This window comes from Centrocercus urophasianus, unplaced genomic scaffold (genome assembly GCF_019232065.1).
Source record: "Centrocercus urophasianus isolate 14NV4802_14NV808 unplaced genomic scaffold, USGS_Curo_1.0 seq_31, whole genome shotgun sequence".
Taxonomy (NCBI): domain Eukaryota; kingdom Metazoa; phylum Chordata; class Aves; order Galliformes; family Phasianidae; genus Centrocercus; species Centrocercus urophasianus.
Genome location: NW_024884878.1, coordinates 2,132,443 through 2,156,226, shown reverse-complemented (window position 1 = coordinate 2,156,226; position 23,784 = coordinate 2,132,443). Strand labels below are relative to the sequence as shown.

Here is a 23,784-nt window from a genome sequence, read left to right as displayed (position 1 = left end):
ACAGTCCTAGAGGTCTTTTCCAACCTTGGTGGTTCTCTGATTTTAGAAAAGCTTGAAGGTGGAGTCTAAATTTGCCTACTATTAGGCAATCAGACGACCATTTTACATCTCAGTTTGTGCTTTTTTTTTTCTTTCTTTTTTTTTTCCCTAGCCTTTGCAGGTAAGAATCTGCAAAGAGTCTGGGAAATGAAGACTGGAAGGAAAAGCAACAGTTTCTCATACTGTCTCACCTAAATTGCTTTCCACTACTACTTGAAAGCTTTCCTGGAGGTGGATCCCCCAGGCAGGAAAGCAAGGACTCTCACATGGGCAAGTTGATTTTTTAAAGCAAATCCAAACTTCTCACTATTTCCAAGCAGCTTTAAGGCAGATTTTGTAGTCAGGCAATACGTGTGCCTCCTGATCAGTTTTGGTAGTGCCTAGCTTTGCAGTTACTGATTCTGTGCCTTTGTCCAAGTTCAGTTTCCCTATTCCATAAGTGTAATACATTCAGCTAGCAAGTGTGGTACTGTGAGTTTTAAACAGACAGGCAACTAACATGTTCTTGTGCATCACATGAAGATGTGATGACCTCTTTGATAACCTCTGAGAAATGTTTTATTTGAACAAAAAGGCACAACAAAATACACTGAAGCAGTACATCGACGTTCTAGTAATTTATTTTGTAATCTCCAGTAGCACACAATTTCCAGTTAAATCTGAATATATATACACACAAGTATATATATGAGTTTTGACATGTTACTACTTAATAAAACTTTAGTAAGCTAAAGTTCGTATGCTCTGTGACTTATAAAATGCTAAGATACAGAATACAGTCTGCAAAATAAAGAGTAAGAATACACACAGGTTATGTGTCATAACTGAGTGAGGTGCATAAATGCTATGTAAGATCCCCTGGTAGATAGCATCACTGTGACTGAAATCTGGACTATTTTCTAGAAGAGAGCTACGTATTTCAGAACATAAAAGCATGATTTCTCATGGCAACTGCACATACCTGCGTTGGCTCTTTTCCAACCAATAATTAAGAAGCAAATTGAAAATAACTTAAGAAAAATGCTCAGCAAATTCCTCAGTTTCTCATGCATTCACTTCAGTGCCAGCACTTTCAATCCATCCACTGCCAGCAATGGGCCTGTGTGCTGAGAAAAAGCCTGGTGCAAAAAGGTTTAGTGTAATTTAGGATAGAAACGGTAAAAAATATTAGTACAGCTTTTAATTCTTTTCAAAGGATAATGTAACTCAGTGTATGATGTTCAGCTTGTAGTGTTAAATAGTTACAAAGAGTCTATCAACAAGGTACAACTACCTTCTGTATGCTTGTTTCCAAATCTTTTTAAAAGCAGCAACAGTAGTGACACTGATTAAAAAAGTAACACTTGAAGTTAAGCAGAGATTGTGCCTCTTGATTTTGAGCACGAAAATCACATCACCATTTCCTTCCTACTAATCTGATTAAACATTACTTGGAGACTTGCTTCAGCTTCTTCTAGCCGTGAATCTCTTCTACCTTGGCAGTAAATGAGGATAAAATATTCCATGTAGGATGCCTTCTATAACCACATTTGGAAAGTTATCTGAAAAAAGATAGAAAACGTGGTTTTGTTATCTATGTCAGTAAGGACAGGTGTTCTTGTCAAATTTAACTGGTTAAGGCCTAGTCTAACCCGGGTCACTGCATCACCAAACTGCTTGCCCACGCTGGGATGTGCTATTAGTAGTGCTGTTTCAGCACTAAAGCCACTGCAGCGCAGCGCTGGGCATTGCATGAATGCGCTGCCAGATTTGTAGCTTATTGATTTAAAGGGATGCTCTCATACTTAATGCTGCTGGGCTCCCGCTCTTTATCTGAATCTCTTCTCACAAGGAAGATGGATTACACTGGCAATTCAATTTCTAACAAAATCTCAATATACTTGAAGGAATTCCAAGAGTGCTACCGGGAATACTTCAAAGCTGTTTTTCCACTGTGGTTTGCAGCAAAAGATGTTCAGGCTGAGGAGAGCTGGGGATGCCTTTACCATGCAGATGGTTTTGTGAGGCAGGGAAATTTCAGAGTGACCGATCGACACAAGAAGTCATCCTATCATACATTAAGTAAAAAAGCCACTATGTGGGATGCTGGCACTTAAATTCTCATGTTACATCAATTCTCATTGTTACATATACACAAGGGAATTACCTGATGAAATGTAATAAAATACCCACGCAGAGGAACACCAGGAATTACGTTACTGAAGCAAACAGCCAACTCCCACCTTCTTGGCGATGAATTTGACTTAAATTACCAGGCATGAGGAGTAAGAATTTCTGATTTTACATTTTACAACCTCAGAATTGCTAGTACACTAGGAATGAGTCTACCCAAAGATCAGACTATTTCTGATGGATAATTTTCCACCCTAACCAGTTTTCTTCCTTTGGCTGTGAGTCTAAAGCACGCTCAGAGAAGGCAGATGCCACATTCACAAAGCTGCCCAGATAGCTGATAAATTAGATTCTGACCCTGATCCTTTTACTTGTATCATTTTAGAGCTAAAGTGGTGAGCAAAAAATCAGACCTGGACTCAGTAAGAAAACAATAAAAAACAATAAATCCTCATTTGCTTAAACATTCCACCTCATCCCCTATTAACACTGATGATTTGAATGTATTACAGGCTCAACAAACAGAAGAGTCTTAGGATCCTGTCACAAACTGCAGCTTCCATCATAAAGGACATGCATACAACGTTCTCTAACTTCTCCTGTAGCAATCCCCCAAGTCCTGTGAGCTGAGCTCAGCTACCCCAAATTACCCAGACAACACTTTGCTAATATCATTAATGTTATTAAAAACTCACTGCTAAGAGCAGTCTGATGTTTTCTTTCTAAATTGAGTTCCGTGGTTCCATCAAACTGTAGTGGTTCTGATGTAATACGTAGGATACCATAGAGGACATACAGGAAAATGAGTATTTATTAAAAAAATACATCTTTGCACCATCAGAACTGCTGTGAAGCTTTGTGGCTTTTTTAAAGCAAATTAATTTAAATTAAATCTATTAATACAGTGAAGCACAGTCCTGCAAGTATGTGATACCTGCATAGCTTAACTATCAGAAGAATCTTCGATCCAGTGACAGTAAATCTGAGGTTTTGTTTTTCAGCCTCTGCAGTACCATTTTAGTCTTGCAGCATTTTAGGCTTTTCCTTAGCTTTACTTCAACATAGTAAAAACAATTGTTATTTTTTTTTCCTTCCTTTACTCTCACAAAAAAAAAAAGTGACCACCTCACACACACAAAACCAGAGACGCTCATGCACTTCTGTGTTAGCTAAGCCATGAAAAGTAAGTCTGAAAACCAATGAAGTATGTAATAGTAAATCTCATTTTTGGGAAGTCGTCTAGCAACACAACAATGCCTGAAGTCATTACAATCATGACAACACTATAATATTTTTTTTTTTTTTTAATAAAGACAAGTAATGTGCATTATAGTAAAAAATCAGCTGTTTACTTCATTAAAATCCACAAATAGGCAGTTTCCTATTTTTTTCAAAAGATGTTAACATGGGCACTCCTGTACCCAGGAAGGATTAACTCCACTTCTGATCTAAACTACTGTCGTAACTGACCTTCAAAGAGGGAATGCGATGAATAGTTGTTTGCTAACTCACTTTTCATCAGTTGGAGTAGCTCTGGCTGCTTTTTGCAAAGGAATCCATCACAGTGGAAACTGATCAGAGACAACGTTATAGAAAGCTCATTCTGCACTTTCTCCATGGTTTGAACTGACAAGAAAGAAATCTTAAAGGCAGTGGTTTTTTGTGTAAGTTGTTTTCTTTCTGGATAAGCTGAGTCAGCACAGAAGAGCCTCTGGATGTAGAGGTTGTTTTTTTTCCCCTCATTTTTTAATGCTAGAACTGGCATTCTACTTGGTGTTTTAATTCACTATACATTAAAATAGAGAGTAATTTGCAAGTGAATTCTATCTTTTAGAATGAAAAGAAAAAAAAAGAATGCCTTAGCCAAGGCCTTGAAAGTTCTTTGTGTCAGCTATCATTAACAAGGTCTATTTAGTATTTAAACATCATGCATAAGGAGAGGCGTTTATCCTGATCCAAAGTAAAGCAAAACTGTATAATTACAAAATTCATTAGAAGATTACTAATGATTTCCAGAGAAGAAATTTCAGCCTGACTCAGTGTACACACTAGGGAAGAAAGATAAACATCATCACAGAATTGCAAATCCTTGAGCAGAGGTCTTGCAGCAAACCCTTACACGAGGGCTGGAAACATTTAAGCACTGTCTTTGTGTTTCAAGACAACTGCATAAAGTCCATTTTATCTCTCAGAAATAGTGTGCAACTGAATGACGTTCATAATTTACACTCTCTTCCAGATGGCCCCAAGTTTGCAATTAAGACAAGCTTACACATTTAGACTGAGATAAGCAATATGACTCACTAAACTAATGTTTTAATGCAAGGTTTAGTAAAAGTAACAGTTCTCACAATAAGATGACAAATCTGGTGGAACACAGTATAAAAATGTTGTTTTCCTTAATCCCTGCACATATTTTATCAAGATTTTATCAAGAGAACAGAATATATGCTCTCTAAATTAATAATGCAGAGCACTTTTAAAAAAATGAAAGGAAAAAAGGTTTACAACAAGCTATTTCAAACACTCTTTTGAAGAACATATTAAGAGATGAAGGCTAACATAAATGCTCTCTGAACACATCCATTACACATTTTTTTTTTCCTTTGGCCCTCACAAGAGATCTAGAGGTTATAAATGATAAGAAATAGTAATAATCCAAATGGAAATACAAACATGCTCACAGCAGATGGACTGATGTTTAGGGAAAAAGCACTTATAAAGGATGGGACCTCTAAGTTCAAATCCTTCAGGCAAAGCAGCCCCAAGGGTCAACAACAAAAAACAGAGAAGCAATGTCCTCAGTCTTCTGATTTGAATTCTCAGTAGATTTGTCTGAGAAACAACTAGGAGAAAAAATCCACCCTTTTACAAATCACCCACCCCACCCCGAGCTGTAATGGTTTCTCACTCAAGAGCTATTGCCTTATTGGCAGGCTATTAGGTTTCAGACCAGTGTTGTTTGACTCGGCTTGTATTAATAATAATGCGGTTGGTGCGGTGCAGGGCAGGTCATACAGCACTGTTAACAGATGACAAGTTTGATTACCATTGGCTTTAGGCAAGACATAGGGATCCCTCAGGAACAGCAGCACAGGCTGGTGGGACAGTTTGCTGCTGCAAAGATGAAGAACAGAGATGTCGGTACTGCAGAACAGTAAACAGAGCATTGTACAAACCAGCTTCGACAGACAGGTCGCCAGGCAGCTTAGGGCTATGCTGCACCCTGCGTGCTGCTGCTGCTGCTGCGGGCAGGTTCCATTCACAGCCTTCCCATGGAGGCACACTCACAGCAGCCACCTTCAGCTCTGCTCCTTTAGGATGGTATTCTATGGGATTTTGTAGGGAACCTCCAAAGACAAGCGTTAAGGCTCAAGTGACATCACAGATAGATGGAGCTAATGCAACTGACAAAACTAGCCATGACATGTAACAAATAAATCCTATTACAGTGGTAAACTACTCTTAATTTTGACAACTGTAAGGAAAATACAGCAAGTGCCCATCATTTCAAGTAGTTCATGAACCTGACCTCACAGGAGGAGTAAGAATACAGCTCACCTTGATTCTTCAGACTCTGTTTCATCAAAAGAGCTGCAATTAAAGTGAAAGGAAACTTCCATTACAATAAAATTAATAAAATTACTCCGTAATAAAAAATAAACCAACCCAAAGCCTTCAGGAACCATCAAAAGGAGCAATTTTCCTCTGGTCTGTAGCTGCATAACACAGTAAGAGCACAAATGTAGGAGGCCCTATTATTTTACCACCGCTTGGAAATGTCAGTATCCACTCTCCTCCAATGGGTTCATAGCCACATCTACCTATAAAGTGACAGGGGTGCAATCCCACTTGGGGCACTGGCTGATATCATGAACCACAAGTGAATGCTACAAGCCTGCATTACTAATGCCTGATCATTTATTTATGGGCAATATGGATTTAGTATATATATAGTTTTCTCCAGCTGTTGAGGGTAGTGTGGCTGTCAACATCACACTGACTGCACATGGAGCATATTCACTACTACATATCACCCTCAAAGGCACTCTGTGAACATGTTATAGTAGAATCATCCTTCCAGATCTTTAACATTAGCCTTGCCATAACTAAACAGTAATTTCAGTTTATTACTGCTCATCTTTAGAATGGCAAAGCAATTATTCTCTGGCAAAAATCATGGCTTATGATGTAGACTTTAACTTATCTTAATGAAAATGCCCATATAGGGAGGTAGGGAATGGTTTAAGAATCTGCTGAAAGGATCTCCTGCTGAAAACCAGCAGCAGATTTATTCCCATGCAGAAATAACTAAGGACCATCTCTTCCTCTACATCAAGAGGGCCCCACCATAACCTGTATGCTTTCCAATCTGCCCTTTCCCCACTGCAGGCATACAGAATATTCTCTGAAGAGGAAAAGGGACAACTCCACAGTGCTGCTGGAAGTTCCAACCACGACAGGTTCAGAAATGCTTCTCCCTACAAACCCGCAGATGATAACAGAACTTCTGGTCACACTGATTTTGGAATTTCTCTACAGTCACCATGATCATAACACGAGTCTCTTTTCAACCCCAGGAACAGACCCTTACCAGAAGAGGGCAGTGGGGTTATTGGGGTCATTGTAGAAGTGCAAGACCTCTTTTCAAACCCAGAAAGGGTGAACACAGAAGTGATCACAGAACGAATTTCTACTTTGACCAAATGTTAGCTGTAAAACACACACAAACAAGTGCTTTCTATGCAGGAAATAGCTATGAATATCTTCTAAAATTCACCTGATACTTTAGGAATGATAAGAAAAGCCTACTTTAACTCTACTTTCCAAGAACACTATCTTAAACTTTGCTTCTGCCTTCGAAGAAGCTGGATTTATTTTACCACATTTTGAGGATATATAAACAAACACATTTAAGTCAATCTAATGCCCATTTATTTTACAGCTTTAAGATTTGGCAGCGAGACCATTTTAAGTCAATGAAATTGCATCAGCACTGACTGGATATGGGCCTTCTGGCCTCCATTTGTTTTTCAGTAGATGAGAGCTTACCCACAGCTTTCTGCTTTTGGCAGGGTAGGTACATGTCGAACATTCAGGAAATCGAGAAATATTTTAGGAAGCTCTTCATTTTCTAAAATGACTGTCTGTAATAAATGAAAAAAAAAAAAAAGGAACAAGCAGAAAAGAGTTTTTTTACATGTTAAATATTCAACTCTTCTGTTCAAGCTATCAAAACATTCCCATTAGTAACACCATTTGTTTTTATCTCTATTTCTACATTGGTGGAAAACGTAAGTCTCAGCTTTTTAGAATTTTATTAATGCACATCTTAGGAAATGCTAATAGTGTCAGCTCTTGATCAGCATACAGTGTGCTGCCCCATCCATGCCGTGGCTCCTGAGGATGGAGCTCTGACCAGAGGCCTGCTGGCCAGACCTGACACGTTCTTCCCCAGCACCAACACAATGGCTGGGAGCACTGCAGCGTCCTTTGGTTTTCTGCAGGTAAGATGACTTACAATTTTAAATAAATCAATCAAAAGTACACTTAAGAACACATGGCAAATAAATGAAATGCTTGCATGTACATTCATCATGTAAGAATAACTTTCAATGAAAACAACAGAGCTCTGTCAGTTTCGTAGAGGCAGGCTGAAAAACAGCAGCTGCTTTTCACAAGGCAAACAAAACAGTCCATACACATAAGCAGATGTTCGAGTACAGCTCTTCACATACAAATGAAAGCCAAAGTTATCTGGTCTAGAACAAACATACACACAGAAGAAACCTCTCTAGAATTATAAATAAATGGTTACATACAAGTGGCTGCACAAGCAAAGCTATTCCTGTTCATTATGTTTGTGTTCACATTCTCTATCAGAAGAAACAAATCTAAAGAAGAAATAACAATAGTGGTAGGAGGGAATGTTACTTAGCCTACAAACAAATAACTTCTTCCCACGTTTGTATTCAATGCTGTACTATCACTAGGAGAGTGCAACAGCACGTAGAGGGTAACACGCTCACAAAGAAATGAGGCTGGAAAAGACTTGTAGAGGTCATCCACTCCAGCCTCAAAGCACTTCGTGCTGAAGTTTTATAACATTTTGGTTATCTGTGTAAGGAAAACCTTGCTCATGTAAACACTACATACAGTGTGCAGAGATCTAAAGAGAAGCATTTGGAAACAAAGCTATTTGATAAATGGTTCTTTTTTGCTGTTTCATTTGCAGATATGAATTTAGATTCTACATTTCTTCCACAGCTGACACCATCACTAACAAGTTAAATGAAGGCAGGAAAAACTGCTATTTTCTGTTCTAGACTGTAAGAGATCTAACAACTTTTACAGAAGAAACAGAAAGATCTGAGTGGTTGGCAGGTTTTAAGCCTTTCAGTTCACCTCTATGTAAAGATGCTGCATTAAAAATGCCACTTCATTTGCATTCTGTAAAATCAGCACTCTGCTGCTGCAAAATTTATCTTCTTCTGCAGTTGGGTTATGCACAGAAGGAGGAGCGGAGGTGGATACATATTCAGAGGGTGTGTGAATTGCCTAACAATGTCCATGACATGGTCAAATAAAACCATCAAATTCATTATATTAAAATGGACAGCTAGAAGAAGTTGTTGAAAGATGCTTAAGGGCACACAACACTTGTGTGCAGCCTCATATCTGCACCTCCTGGAAGCTTTGTCCAAAAGAAAAGTTGCCTGCTGAGGCTGCTGCACATAGCAGTGACTGCCAGGAAAGAAAAGGAGAATATGTTGTTGCATAAAAGGAAAGCACTTGGCAGCTGCTATGAACGTATTTGCTGATGCTCCTGCTCACTCTGGTTGATGAATATTGCATTTTATTTCCTTCTATTTCTATTTCATGGTATGCGTCATGTCAACTCAAACCCTGATAACCTGCCCCTGATGTAGTTCACAAAAAAAAACAAAAAAAAAAAAGCTTTTCTTTTAGTGTCCTACTGAGAAACTGAAAAACAGATCAATAACTTTACTTTCCAATAAGCTCTTCAATAAACTTCAAGAAGCAGAACTTGGAGGGAAGCAAAGGCAGTTTTACACTGCACTGTATTCTGGATGCCACCTCACCTCTGCTGATAGGGAATTTTGCCATTTCCAGAATTGTACGACTACATTGGGAAAAAAAAAAAAAAAAGAAAAAAAAAAAAAAAGGAGAGGATTTTCCAATTAATTTAATGTGACATTGTTTTAACAATAAGTACAAAATAAAGTATAAAAGGATTATACTAAAAAGTGGGTAATAATATACTGATCTGACTGGCTTCAGTGCAAAAAAGGGCCAGCACATGATCCAGCTGTTTAATACATGATAGAAACTGACCTGCTGTACAGACAGACTTTCAGAACAAAACTTGGGAAGAACAGAAAAACAGCCGTACTGAATTAAGGACATCTTTCCAGCCTCATTTTCTCTCTCTAGTGATAGCCCAAAGTGTCCAGAGAAAAGTCTAAACGTTCTCAACTTTGCATTTAAGTTCCTCAAACATACTGTTAAATCAGAGGTAAGTGCTTTTGTAGTCGGATTAATATATTTCCAACATCCCACAATAGAACAGATTTTTGACTTCTGACTGAAAACTTTGATAGGATTTCACAGACTTGGTCATCTGTAAGGAAGAGCTGAGCAGGTGAAACCTCTGAATCACAGTCTGCAATTTGTGTAAGGTGCTCAAAAGTCACCCTCGTTCAACTGAATGTACGACATTCTCAACGCAACTACACCTTGCTTGTTCTGCAACCGGAAACTTAACGATAATAAAACTTCACAGTTTGTTTATCAGTAATGTGGTTTTCTAATACATCTGAATTCTATAAACATAACAGTAATGAATTTCAAATATGGGCCTCAGTATCTTAAGTAAACTAATTAAAGACAAAAAACAGAACACAGTAATTCTTCTCTAAACGCAATTGAGCTAAAACACCCACCACAAACAATCTCTGGCTAATTTGAGAAGTTACTCCAAACATACTTTTTTCAAACTCGTTGATCTCAGCTGAACCAAGAGCATAAATGCTATATTTTCTTAGGAAATCATAGAGGGTATTTACCAGTTACTGTCATACTTTAATGAACTACTCCATCCTTCAGAAAAAAAAACCCAAAGCAACAACAAAAAACAAAAGCTCCCCCTCCTATCACACGCACAAAGGAAAGTCTGATGTTTATATCAGCAGAAATGACTCTTTTTTTGGTTATTGAAAGGATGTAATTATTATTATGTAGCACAAATCACAAAAATCCCAATTTTTCTACCTTATCAGTTTCATAAAATCACATTCCCTAAGGACGCCATTGATCGGTTGCACATGTTCTCTCAGTGACATCCAAAATACTTAATTGTCGGTCATCTTTTCTCCTTCAGCAAGTAAAATATAGTCACAAAATTGCAAAGGGATTTGTTCTGCCTTAACCTTAGCTAGATGCCATCATGCAGTGGAAAACAGTGCTAAAATATCACAGGATAATGCTCTCCAACAGGGGAGACATATAAACAGCATAATGATTTCCCACGAGTTTCCTTTTTAGAAAATTGTCACTAAAGCCAGGGTAAGTGGTGACATATCTTCACAGAGGACACCGTGAAATCGAACGCTGGCATTCTAGTTAGGTCCAAACCTACTCATCAGCCAATTATAACAATGACTGAACAGCCTGCTGAAAATCTGAGCAAGACCACTCTGCTAACCTTAGGAGATCGTCACTCAGAATGTATTGTTTTCACAGATTTTTTTTTATAATTATTTTTCTTTTTTAATGAAAAAGACTTAAAAATAATTTCTTACAGTTACCCACCGCTTCTTCACAAGGTTGCTGGAACAGCCATTACGGAGAGAAATGAGTGTGGGGCACGGAGTTTTAGGGTTTTTAAGAGTCCTAACAGACTTTTCCCTTCAATCGGGTTTAGTTTGAAATGCTGTGCTGTTAGGGTGAGAAAGTTCATGACAGTTTTTCCTCTCTTCACAGGGAAAGATGCTTCACACCACCTAATTCAGCGGTGCAGCTAAAAAGGGGGAGAAGAAAATCAATACATTCCAGCTACAGTAAGTAGGCTGGAGTGTCAGTCTCCACTGGGACCAAAGCCCGCATCTTTTACAGCACTTTAGTCTACATTCTTCTATTAACCTGCTTTTCCTGAACTGCTTTGCACAGTCCCAAGAAATGATAAAAAGGTTACCAAAAGAACTTATTAACTAAAAAAACAAGTAGAGAGGAACCAGACTTCTTAGAGCAAATGTTCCCCTTTCTGAATAGCAGACAGAATAGTGCTTTGTATTACCCCACTATGAAGAACTGTGAAGAAGCTCACCCCTTTCTGCACTGAGAGTGCAGTTGTATGCCATCGGAAAGGGGGAACTACATCTATCAGAACTGTTCCTAAATACATCCATCGCCTACACTGCCACATTAAGGAATCACCATTTTTCAGCACCAAAGAAACATTCACTGATGGGCAATCTCTCAACAAGAGAAGGTACCAATCATGTTTAAGGTCTGTACAGATACTATATGTGCTACAGCACGGAAGTGACACTCCACACAAAGTACCTGCTAGCCAGTGCTCAAAGACTACCTAACAAAAGGAATCAAGAAGGAGGGGTGTGCCATTTGTACAGCAGAGCTTGAAAGGGAAGATAGCCTGGACTGTAGGTACTACAGGATACCCAGATCCGAAAGACAATACCTGAAAGTTAAACTCTCTGAACCTCAAGACTAGGGAATAGTAAAAAATTTCTACACCAGCTTTCCAATCACTTTTTTTTTTTTATTCTTCTGATGAATTCAAAACTCAGATACATCTCTTGAACCACAAAACCATCAAGCCACCTGTCACAGCACCCTCACACTACGCAGGATAAATTAACTAGATAGCAGCGACAGGTTAAACTGGAACATCACTGAGGATACACGTGCAGAAAGTTTCTCAATAGCCTACAGGCTATTCGCATTTTCACTTTTGCCTTACCTGATCTCCCAAGCTGGATGTGGCTCTGGGCAGCCTGGTCTGGTGGATGGTGACCCTGCATATAGCAGGGGGTTGAAACTAGATTGTCACTGTGGTCCTCTTCAACCTAGGCCATCCTATGATTCTGTGATTCTAATTTTAACACACTGTAGTTGTTTTGATTAAAAATTTACCAAGCGATTTTTTAGTGAGTACTTTATTTAGAGGGATAGTTAATTACACCTTTACAGTTCCAATTAATGCTTAACTACTAAGTGAACTGATGGTAAAAAAAACCCAACAAAACACACCAACTTTGAAAGAGTATAATTTTAGCTGCAGAACAGCTAAAACACAACAGTGTTTGTAAGTATTTTCAAGTTTAATTTCTAGACATTCTGAAATGCATCCTTTCTTTTTTCCCCCCCCTCCCTTTGTTTTTCATTTGGAAGAGCAAAAGATTTTCCATTTTTCCCCCTATATCGGTGTATTTTCTGTACACTGTATTTACTATGCCTTTAAATACACAGTAAGGAAGAAAGCCTGAAGAAAATGCAGCAAACAAAGAATTCAGCTTTACTTCATTCTTCAGAGCCCAGTGCAATAGATTGGTACCCCCAATACTCAGAGAAACACGAGTAGCCTTGCAAGATGATTTTTTCTTGCTCTCTCAAAAAGCACTCTCTGGATGAGCCCTACCTCAGTGTGCTACAGACTATTCTGCAACAGATGCAGATGCTGGATTGGATGTCGGCATTTTTTGATTAGGTAATGAGGTTCTGATCAGATAAACGTAGCTTCTAATGAACTGAAAAAAGCCCAGAGAAACAATAAAATACTGGAAAGTCCCCATAAGAACTTAAGAGTAGCCTTGAAATAGTATTCCTCTTTGCTTTTTTGCCTCATAAGAAATATTCAACAGCACTAACTCATATTTGTTGGCTTTGCTGGGAACAAGGAAGGAGTCAGGTGGTTGATAAAGATTCAGGAAGTAAACTGTGAAAACAAATCTTGCTTTCCACAATTTCATACAAACGCTACCAAAAATCTAGAAATCACCCGTGGATGATTGCCCATCCACGCTGTTTGTAGAAGGAACTGTAACAAAATGCTTTCAGCCTTACGAGAACTTATTTTGTCTCCCTGATATTTTCTGGTCCGACATTTTGGGCCAGACTAAACTCCTGAGTAACGATTCAACATTCCCTTTGAAACTAATTAGACTAAGCAGCAGGTGCCCACTCCAAAGTCCAAACAAGTGAATGCAGAAAGCACAGGGAATTCACTACTCTGGGGGTTAATGAACTCACTGTGTCATTTTTGCAGAGGTGAAGAAGGGGAAACCCAACAAATACATTCAGATTTATGTTTATTTTGTTTTTCTTTTTTCTTTTCTTTTTTTTTTTAAAGTTTTGAGAATTGGTAGTCTTTTCAACAGAAAATCAGGTGCTGTATAAGGACTGCAGGATACTTTGTTAGGATCTGCAATGTTATAAGAGCAACTGTAAGGGAAACTGGTCTGCTTAGTTCTAAAATCCAGAAGCTTTTGTTAAATTTCAGTCATCTTAAAAAGAAAATACTACATTGCATTTGCTCCATATTTACTCATCCTCAGCAGCAAATGCATGGTAAAAACCTCTTTCATCTGTTGCCGAATGCTTAATACAATTAATACAAGCAACTGACTTTGATATCCAAATTCTGGAGCTAATATGTGGCTTCTTATACAAAAGCAATGAATCACAAAGCTTTGATCCACTCAGGAAGACGGGATAGCTGACAAAACAGAAGTCAGCTCTAACAGCATAAAGAGATAGCATAGGGATACATGCAACAACATAAGGGTATACAACAACATAAGGGTATTTATTTTAATTTGTGATGGCAACTGGTTTTCTCTAGAAACACTGTGCACAAAAAATTCCATTTAAATATACCCCACTTTTCCAGATCACGTTAAATTAACATCTGCTCGTAATAGTTCTTATGTTTAAAACATTTCCCTAGCCCCATAGGAGGGCAAGATCCAATCAGCTCATAACAATGTGGTAAATGCTTGGCTGACAGCACTACACATTGATTCTAAAGCATCTGTTTTCTGAAGAAACATTAAGGTTTGCTCTCTTTGAAAAATATTCCTTAGACTTCTTTCCATCTTAAAGGAGACCCAGGACTTCCCCATGCTGGCAGCAGCACTACTCTTCCGGAAAGGAGCCTGCACTGTTAAGTGCAGTGCTTTGTCCTAGGACAACCATTCCTCTGCTCTATTCACGGTGCTTTATGATATATCTGCATTTCCTTAAAATCTGTCAAAGTTATTGCTTTTTCATCCCTTAGTGCCAAAACACTGCCTTTCGAATACACTGTCAGAAAAAGCTCTTTGTGCCATCACACCACCTCATGGAAAGATCCAATGGCAAATTACCAAAGTCTTCACTCATCAGCGAGATCAGCTGTGTGCAGAATCCAGCCCAGCACATCACAGTGTGATTTTCTCTCTGAAAGGAGCTGATGGTCTTCATGCAAATAAGAAAAACTACGTGTAAATTTAAAAAAATAAATAAAAAATACAGAAACTATGAAGTCAGGTGTAGATTGTGTCATAGTAAATTTTTGATGCTTTCTGCAGTTTCAGACGCTTGCTTAGAGCCAATATGCCCTTATCACGAATTAATGTTACTGGAAGTGCTAGGATTAGACAAAGTAACTCTCCCTTTCTCTGCAACCATGCACACTCTGCGTCTTGTTTTTGTAATGCTGCTAACAGAGTTATAAGGTTTTCTACCTTCTATTATTTGGTTCCCACCCCCCCTTAAGAAAAATCTTAACACACACACACCAAAAAAAAAAAAAAAAAAAAAGGCCAGGCAAAAAAAAATCCTTCCCTCCCTTCCCTTTTTCAAGCCCACCACCTTGGCAAAAAATCCCTCACCTCTCTTTCAGTGAAATGAGTGTGCCCTGTTACATGCTGCTCTGTAACTATAGGAGCAAATCAATAGCAGCTGAATGCCATCTGCTTCGGCAGCAGAACAGCACCAAAAGTGTGAGCAATGCATCTTCGCTTATTGAAAGGTTATTTTATGCAAGTAAACAATTCATCGTCTTCTTGCACGCTTGATGCTCATTTACCACTTTTGATCAATAAAATATGCAAAACAACAAAAAAATTGAATCCTAAGAGTAGTTCTGATGCCACTGTGATAGCTAATCAATATCAGGTCTCTGTTCAGTAAGGCAGGCAGTAGGGTAACTCCTTTATTGCATGAACCCAGGAAAACGTGTGGAAATGTGTCTTGTTGCCTCTAATGTATGATCTGAGTGAGAAACACAACTTCCGCCTTCAAATTAAAAAATGGAGAATGAAACTGAAAACACTATTTCAATTTCTTGCCTTACTTTGGCCAGCCTGCCTGATGATTTGTAGCACAGAACCTGTTGTTATGCTGATAATTGAGCTATGTTATCATTAGCACAGATACTTGGTTAAATAAAAGCCATTACAAGGCTCACACTGGCCAGAAACCCAGTGAAACTGCTCCGCCTTATTAAGTCTTGCTTCTCAATATATTTTCAGCATTTCAGGTGAACTCAGTTTTTCTGTTAAAAACAAACTGCTATGGGAATTTCTTTTGCACAGTGTTTCTTTTAGTCAGACCACAAACTGCCTTATTACATTAAGCCTCCTGACAATTGATTCAAGCAGAATACTTCTCTCCCACCAAAGAAAACAACATCATTTTTACAGATATTGCAGAACAAACCCACCAATTTAAACTGTTTCCAAAAATAACACAAAGTGCTTGAAATACAGTTATTAATCACAAACGCTCTCTTTTCCAGCGAGCTCTATCCCCTGCATTAAACAAATTAATTGCTTTCTCATTTGAACAGTAATTTTGTTGAACATGTTTGAAAAACAAAGCCACAAATTAAACTGCATACAGGATGTTCTAATTTGTATGTTCTCATTCTGTCCTGTTTGTACGTAGGAATGCAATTATTCAGGAACAAAGCCTTTATCTTAAGAACAGGAAAGCTTTTTTGGATGCTTCAGGAAAATAATATCTTACCCTTCAATTAAAAGAACAATCAACAACAGCAACAAAAGAAAACATACATTTTATATATTTGCAACACAGGCACTTCCCAATGCATTGGCTGTGGACTTCTAGGAAATATTTATTAAAATTTATATATATTAAAAAGCATAAATAAACTGCAGAAAAAAGCACTTCGCATCCAAAATAAAGTATTAGAAGCAAACAGTAACTATTGGTCAAACAGCAGCACTCATAAATGGAGAGAAAAAATCACTTATTCATTACTCGTTCCTCACAATTCTTTGAGTAAACAAGATAATTATATGTACATAAATATAGGTTCTATAAATCCAACGAATCTATAAATCTACCTATAAATACACATGCAGAGAATTTTTAAGGCAAATGTGGGTAATTAGTAACATTCAGAATCACATGTACGAAAAAAGTCCTCCTGATCTACCACTGAAATAATTGTTTAATAACAAGATACGCGTCAGGCACGGGTTTATCAAAATCTGAAGGGGAGATTAATTTAGGAGCAACACTTGAGTCTTTTCATCTTACAATCTTGTGAGAACCCAGCCTTTAGCAGTAATAGATAGCTGCCCCTCATTCCACACACCTTCTTCAAAAACACATACGAGCTGATATGAACTCCAATATACAGTTTGATCACATTTATAGAAGCCAAAGCAATTTTGATCAAATTAATAATACAGAACATGGCAGCAAAAGTGCAGTAGCTTTGAGTCAATGACCCAACTAGCAGCAAGGGTATAATTTAAAGTCAGAAATTTCCAGTGCATGCACCGTTAGCCACAGTGAACCTGTTACTGCTCTAAAGGGAATTGTTTGCCTCTTATTAGATTTTCTACAGCACAGCCATAAGTGATAAATGTACTGCTGTACTCACTGTCAAGTTAATCAATGCTGCCAAAGTTTTGTTGACCTAACAGTAATCCATACAGTGAGCGGCATTTTCTCTATCCCTATGACATCTTGGTCCTCAGTGGGGATACAAATCTTACAACAGCATCTTAAAAAAAAGAGATGAAAAAACAAAGCAAAGCAGAGGGCGGGGGAGGCATCTTGAAATTTCTGTCTCTAAATTAGCAGATGGAGAATTCCTTGTCTGTCTGTGAAATGGCATAAAAGTGAAGGTCTCACAGTGTGTTCAGTTTGACGGCTAAAATGCTAGCAAATGAATAACTTCACAGAAGATAAAGCCTTGCCTACTAAAAGGGAAACAGAAAACAGCATCGGGAGTCTTCCGAGGAAACAGTTGTGAACATGGAGTAGCTGTGATGACAGGTTAGTGCTCCGGCTCAAACACAGCAATTCTGACGACAGTAATGTGAAAGTAATAATAAAAAATCGTCACCAATAAAAGTTCTCTATTGCTGCACCTGGCTGTAACTCAAGGTCCACGAGAGGCACCACCACTGAAAAGAAGAAAAAGTCAGGAAACAATTCCTGGTAGAACAAGCTGCTCTATAAACAAACTGCTGCCATGCTCTCACAAGCAATTATAGACATATGAAATATGAATTGCCATTGATTTTTCTTCTAGAGGTCACTCTGCTCCGTGTTTTACGCACTCTGGGCATTTATTTGGGTGGCAAACTGACAAGTTTTTACAGAATTAACGGAGCAATGTAATCTTTGCTCAATCACAGGTACTTCATTATGGTTCTGTTCTTTGACACTTATCCCTCCCAAAACTCGCCAGCAAGGGATTCCTCAATAAAGGTGAGAACAGTGCAATTGCCTGTGAAAAGACACAGTCCCAACTTGGTCAGTGAACGCTTATTTACCTCCTCTGTGCTGATGGCAGACAAGCGGCATCAGTGGGGGGCTGCATTTATTACAGCATACAGCTCTGCAGTTAAGGCTCCGATTTGGCAAAATATTCCCCATATCCCATATCATTAACGAACGGATGAGTTCTCTCCAAAGGATAAATAAGATTGCAAGTGAGCTCCCTAATGGAAGTAACACAGCTATCTGGATTTCTGTTGAAAATGAACACAACATTAAAACAGTGCAAGAAAGTTGAGCTGCTGTCTATAAATAAAATGTTTTTGATACTATCTTCCTACCTACAATTGCTTTATGTTCCTTAACCAGCAACTGGATGACTACTTTATTTTTGACAATAAAACTTACCAGTGAGTTTCAAACTGGGAATCATTAGTTCATCAAGCACATAGTCTAGATTTTTTAAACAGAAATTTTCTTTATTTCTATTATTCATTTCTTGGTCTCTGGGTTTCCCAAGGAAGAAAAGCTTGTGAAAAGATTGTTGCACCATTCCTAGGGGTCACTGTGTCCCTGAAGGCCTTGGCTTACCCTATAAATAAATCTTGTAAGCACCTGAAGTGAAGTTTAAATTGTTATTTTAAGTTACATTTCTTACTGCCTCTTAAGAGACTGATAAGTGTGGTAATATTATGGTGCAGAGAGCTTAATCAGATTCTGGACTCTGTGATTAGCAAATAAAACTGAACTATGCCATCAGCCTAAGTATGTCTCAAGAACTGGTGCCAAAAACTCAAAGTGGGATATGAATATAGCATAAGAGTTCAGAGAGGGTTTGTAGTAGAATTTCAGTTTACAGCTATTGGCTGGACATGGAAGTGACCTCAAACACTTGATCATTACCAGACAACAATATGACTGTTGCTTAAATCACATGAATGAGTCAAGAGGACAAAATGAAATCTAAAACAAAACTGACAATCCAGAAAAACTGGGAAAGAATGAACAAATCCAATATACATTTAAAAATGACAATGTGCTGACTGAGAAAACAGGTAAACACAGAACAGAGAAAACAGTTTAGATGTCCCCATCCACACATTAACAAGAACAACCTCTCCACCTGTCCACTGTCTCAGCATCAACCGATTGGTCTGGACTCCACTCTGATTTTCTTGGTGAATATCACCCCTTTGAAATATCTGGGCAAAATTAATTCCCCAAATTAGAACAATGGGATATTTTTATTTCTCCTTTAGGTCAGTGTCAATTTCTTTTCAGATGCCAAGCATAGCTGCCAGACCAGACTGAAATGATCCCTCTACTTCTGCATGATTAATGCCCTCCATGAATATCTGCACTCAACCATAATCACTGTCAGCCAACTGCATCATTAGAGCACAAAAAAAACCTCACCAGCCTTTATTTCCAATACTAAAAATGTTCCTAATGTGCTAAGGTAACTTATTCTTCCAGTATGTGTCCTCGTCATTTCAGTTTTAAAAGTTGGATAAACTTACTGGGATTGTATGAGCTGACTGAAAACTAGCAATAAAGATATCCACCTCTACAGCCAATAGCACTTATAAATGGTATTTATACCATTACAAAGAAGCAAACTGCTTCCTCATTAGGAAGTTACATAACTGCTGCTGTTCAAAACCATTAGCATGCGTCAGTGCATGACCTTGATTCAGATTTGTCCAAATACACAGAAAAATATTTGATGGAATAATGTAGAGACAAATGCTACACTGCTGATGGCCACAAGGCTGCAAACTGTGAATTCTGTGCATAGATTCTGTTCCACTACAGCTTTACTGAAGTGTTTTGTTGCTTTATGAGTCCTTTTGAAACTTTAAACTAGAGATTTTACCACTGAAGTCGGTGTGAGCTCTGGATCTCATGCTGAAAAGCACACTGGGAAATCCAGATGTCCTGACATCTGGAGTAACTGGGAGAGGTTCCACTCTTCTAACATCCTTGTGATGTCTTGAGGACATTAAAAAAAAACTTGCAGAAGCCAATGTGACAGGGCTCAGAAAAACAGTTACTCAGGGTACACTGTGACCACCAAGTAAATTGAGAGCAAAGACATTAAAGAAAAATACTGGAAACAGACCTTTCAAAGCACTATGTCTGTTGAACCATGTTAGTTATCATCAGTACATGAGGTGATGTGACAACACACTATCACAGTTATGAATACTGTATTTCCCCACGGATGATGATATTCCAGAAATAATTTTGAAAGAACTCTCAGAAATCAAAAATGAACTCCCCCTGATACATGTAACTGGAATTACATTTTTTCAGAATGCTTATCAGGAAAGTTAGCATTTTCCTAGAATAGATAAACCCAGTGGTTTGTAACAGCATAAGAAATAGTATTTTTAATAGAACCATTAAAAACCTGTAATTCTGCAAAAGCAGGCTCCAACCACACCCCAAAATATTCAGAAGAGCCACACACAGACTGATGCTTGCCACATGTACACCAATACAAACTGGCATGCAAATGCAGCTGAGAGAAAGGGACACTCTTCAAAACTCTCCAGGTATGCATCACTGTAGAGATGTAGCTGTATTAAAGAGGAATAATAGTCTAACATGCCAGGCTACAACTGCTACTGATTACAAATGTAAACAAACCATGGTAGAGATTATGACATCTTCCAGTCAGTAACAAACCGTGATACAAAACTCTGACCTCAGCAGGGAGGCTTACGGTGCCATTCAACCCAAGCCATTCTGTGGTTCCACAAGCAGGGCTGTCTTGAGTTTTAGATAAAAGTGGAGTAAATCTTGTGATTGGCTCTTAGCTGTGGGATCTGTAATCTTCACATGTCTATTATTCCTTGCACTATGTTGTAGGAGACACGTATGTAGCAAAGGAGTTGTCAAACACGTTTTGACATCCCATTACTTAAGGTCCTCAAATAACTGTCTTTTAATGCTCTTGCTGCAAGAGAAAACATCTGCATCACAGATTAAATTCTTTTCATTGCAATAGAGCTTCTTTATGTAAAATTTGCATTCATTGATAACACTGGTTTAGTCTGACTTTTATACCAAGCTTTGAACTAATTGCTCTCAATTAATCTGTTCCACTCTTTGATAGCTTATTTATCAGATTGGGAAAGATAGATTTAACGGTCCTTGCTGGAAACAAGTTCTTTAATTGGAAATACCAGAGTGTTTAGCTCACTTCGTGCTCCAGCAATTAAGGACAATTTGGAAAAGCGTTTTTCCACCTACTATTGTCTCCTTGATTAGATTTCCAAAGAAGCAGACAAAACAAATGACAATACCACCTAGCAATATTGGTTCAAATAAAAGCCCAGCAGCCAAATTACTTACTATGAGACATGTGAACCATCCCCATCAGTTCCAATGCTGTGTTACATTCATTTTGCTTTATCTTTGCTTCCCATGTAGGTAAACAGCAAAATTTCTTTCAAAATGCATAGCTCTATGCTTTGCCTCTATACAATTATCCCTTTCCACAAATAAGCCAAATCAACAGAAGAAATTATTTTTCTTGATTAAGCTCCCACATTTCTCTTGGGATGAAACAAAACAAACAATTAATCTTTCCTTATTTGTTCTCAGAAGAACCTACATCCCTTAAACGCACGATAACCGGGGTACCTGTGGCAGGCAGTCGGCAGCAATTAGGCTTGTGCTGAAAATGAATGAACTAGAGTCAGAATGCCTAATCTGCTGAGAGTTTCTGCAGGAGGGCAAGGTTACACCAGGAAAATTCCCCTGCTGTGGAAATACTGTTAAAAATTACCACTTGACTTCAGCATAATTAACAAGGTTTGGGAATTTATATGAACTGAGTAATTGAAAAGAATTAGCAAGAGATATATGCATTAATCTTCACCAGTTACAGCGTGCCTAATGAAATTAAGGTTCTGCCTCTACTCCATGATTTGTTTCTGCAAACTTTTTTCAACTATGGAAGAAAAAGTATTTTAGATAAAATCACAGCAGTTATCAGTAATTTAAAAAAAGAAACTGCATCATAAACCTAACTTTCCTTTATTATATTATATGCCTTTATCATGTTATACACCTTCATTTATGTATATTTCCTTTGAAAATCTTATAAGATTTTCTCACATAGAAATCATAGTATTTTATCACAATGAAACTTCATGAGTTTCTGGCATTAATGTCCACAGGAAAAATGCACAACACAATTAGAAGTTTACCATTATTTAGTAGCAGGTATTTATTTGTAAACGTGTGCACTTAAATTCCAGTTTGTCTCAGTCAAGACATTGTACAGTCAATAGTTTCAATAACAGGAGCTTTTTTTTAAAACTCTTAGCCAAACCCTCGTTGTCTTCCTATTACAGAGACAATGAGACAGCGAACAGAACATTCGAGGCAAACAGTGCTGCTGTGTTCAAAGATTCTGTTAGCAGAAAATAACGAGCATCATCCTCCTGCAGCCTATCTAAGGAAGAGTAGCTGTGTGTCCACACTTTCGCCAGACCAGTCAGTGGGCTGTGCTCTTTAAACACAATATCCATTTTAGGTTGGAAAGGACCATAAGATCACCAGTTCCAGCCATCGCCTAACACTGTCAAATCCACTGCTACACCATTCCCGTAAATGCCATATCCACAGATCTCCTACATACTTCCAGGGACAAGGACTCCACCACGTCCATGAACAGCCTGTCTCAAAGCCTGACTGTTCTTTCCTGAAGAATCCTCTATTCAATCTGTACCTCTGCAGCACAACCTGAGGCCGTTGCTTTGTGTCAAATCACTTGTCACTTGAGAAAAGAGACTGACACCCTCCTTGCTGCAGCCTCCTTTCAGGGGAGTTGCAGAGAGCGATGAGGTCTGCCCTCATCCTCTTCTTCTTCTCCAGACTAAACAATCCCAGTTCCCTCAGCAGCTCTTCATAAGACTGGTGCTCCAGACCCTTTACCAGATATAAACAACGCTAGATAAAAACACGGAAGTTATCACACACTTCAAAGTGAAGAACTGTCGGAATAATTTTATCATTCAAATTTTCATTCAGCTTTCTCAAAGATGCATTAACTGTTGCTTACATGATCCCGTACTACTTTTTACCCCCGAAAGCCAGTTCTTCATCCCAAGCACAGAATGAATGGCATTTGGTTATTCAGAACGTATTCGCTACTTTGTTTTCAACCTCCCACCTTCAAATGTCCTGACATGTAAAAACTCAAACCCTGCCATAAGGACAGATTTATTCATTTCTCCACCTACTTCTCCTTTATACTCACACACACTTTACAAACACCTAAAGAAAATTAATGAATGGCCTTCAGTCACACAGAGTGTAGGCAACAGACTACAACTGGATTGCATCAAGGCAACAATATGGCAAACATAGGTGTAAACTACTTGTTTATGTAATGTGTATACTGCTGAGTAATCATAACAGACCATTGTGTATTGCACTACACATGCAGTAATAAAATACTCTTTCACTAGAAAGTATTTTTTTCTTCACTGACAATTCAGTAAGTAAATTTGCAGGTTGATTTTGAAGAAAAAGTCTGTAAAACTTAACTGGCCTTGTAAGCACAATTTAAAGCAATAACCATTTGTCCACAGAAAAATAAGAATCAGCTTATGCAAAACAACATAGAGAAGAAAATGAAAACGTGTTTAAAATATTATGTGTTGATGAAAAAGTGGGAGCAACTATCTTTCTATCATAGTTCTGGGCTGGGATAACTGCCCTTACAAGAGCTGCATCTCCCTCCTTCCTTTACTACAACAGACAGAAGTTGTTTGAAACTTTTTTCTTTTTTTTTTTTTCCCCTACACAAACTCATACAAATCTACTAAATAT

The 23,784-nt window shown here is 38.2% G+C and overlaps 1 protein-coding gene across 2 annotated transcripts in view; it reads right to left on the bottom strand.

The window, feature by feature from the left end:
* Positions 1–643: 643 nt before the first annotated feature.
* Positions 644–23,784, bottom strand: part of SNX24 (sorting nexin 24) — a 77,372-nt gene continuing 54,231 nt past the window's right edge. The window contains exons 4-7 of one of the 2 annotated variants that reach the window (XM_042829527.1): positions 7,204–7,298; positions 5,713–5,745; positions 5,201–5,298; positions 644–1,580 (exon numbers count right to left, since the gene is read on the bottom strand). In XM_042829527.1, coding sequence (XP_042685461.1) covers positions 1,510–1,580; positions 5,201–5,298; positions 5,713–5,745; positions 7,204–7,298 — 297 coding nt within the window. In that variant the 3' untranslated portion in view covers positions 644–1,509. The remainder of the gene's footprint in view (positions 1,581–5,200; positions 5,299–5,712; positions 5,746–7,203; positions 7,299–23,784) is intronic. The other variant, XM_042829528.1, reaches the window with a different exon arrangement.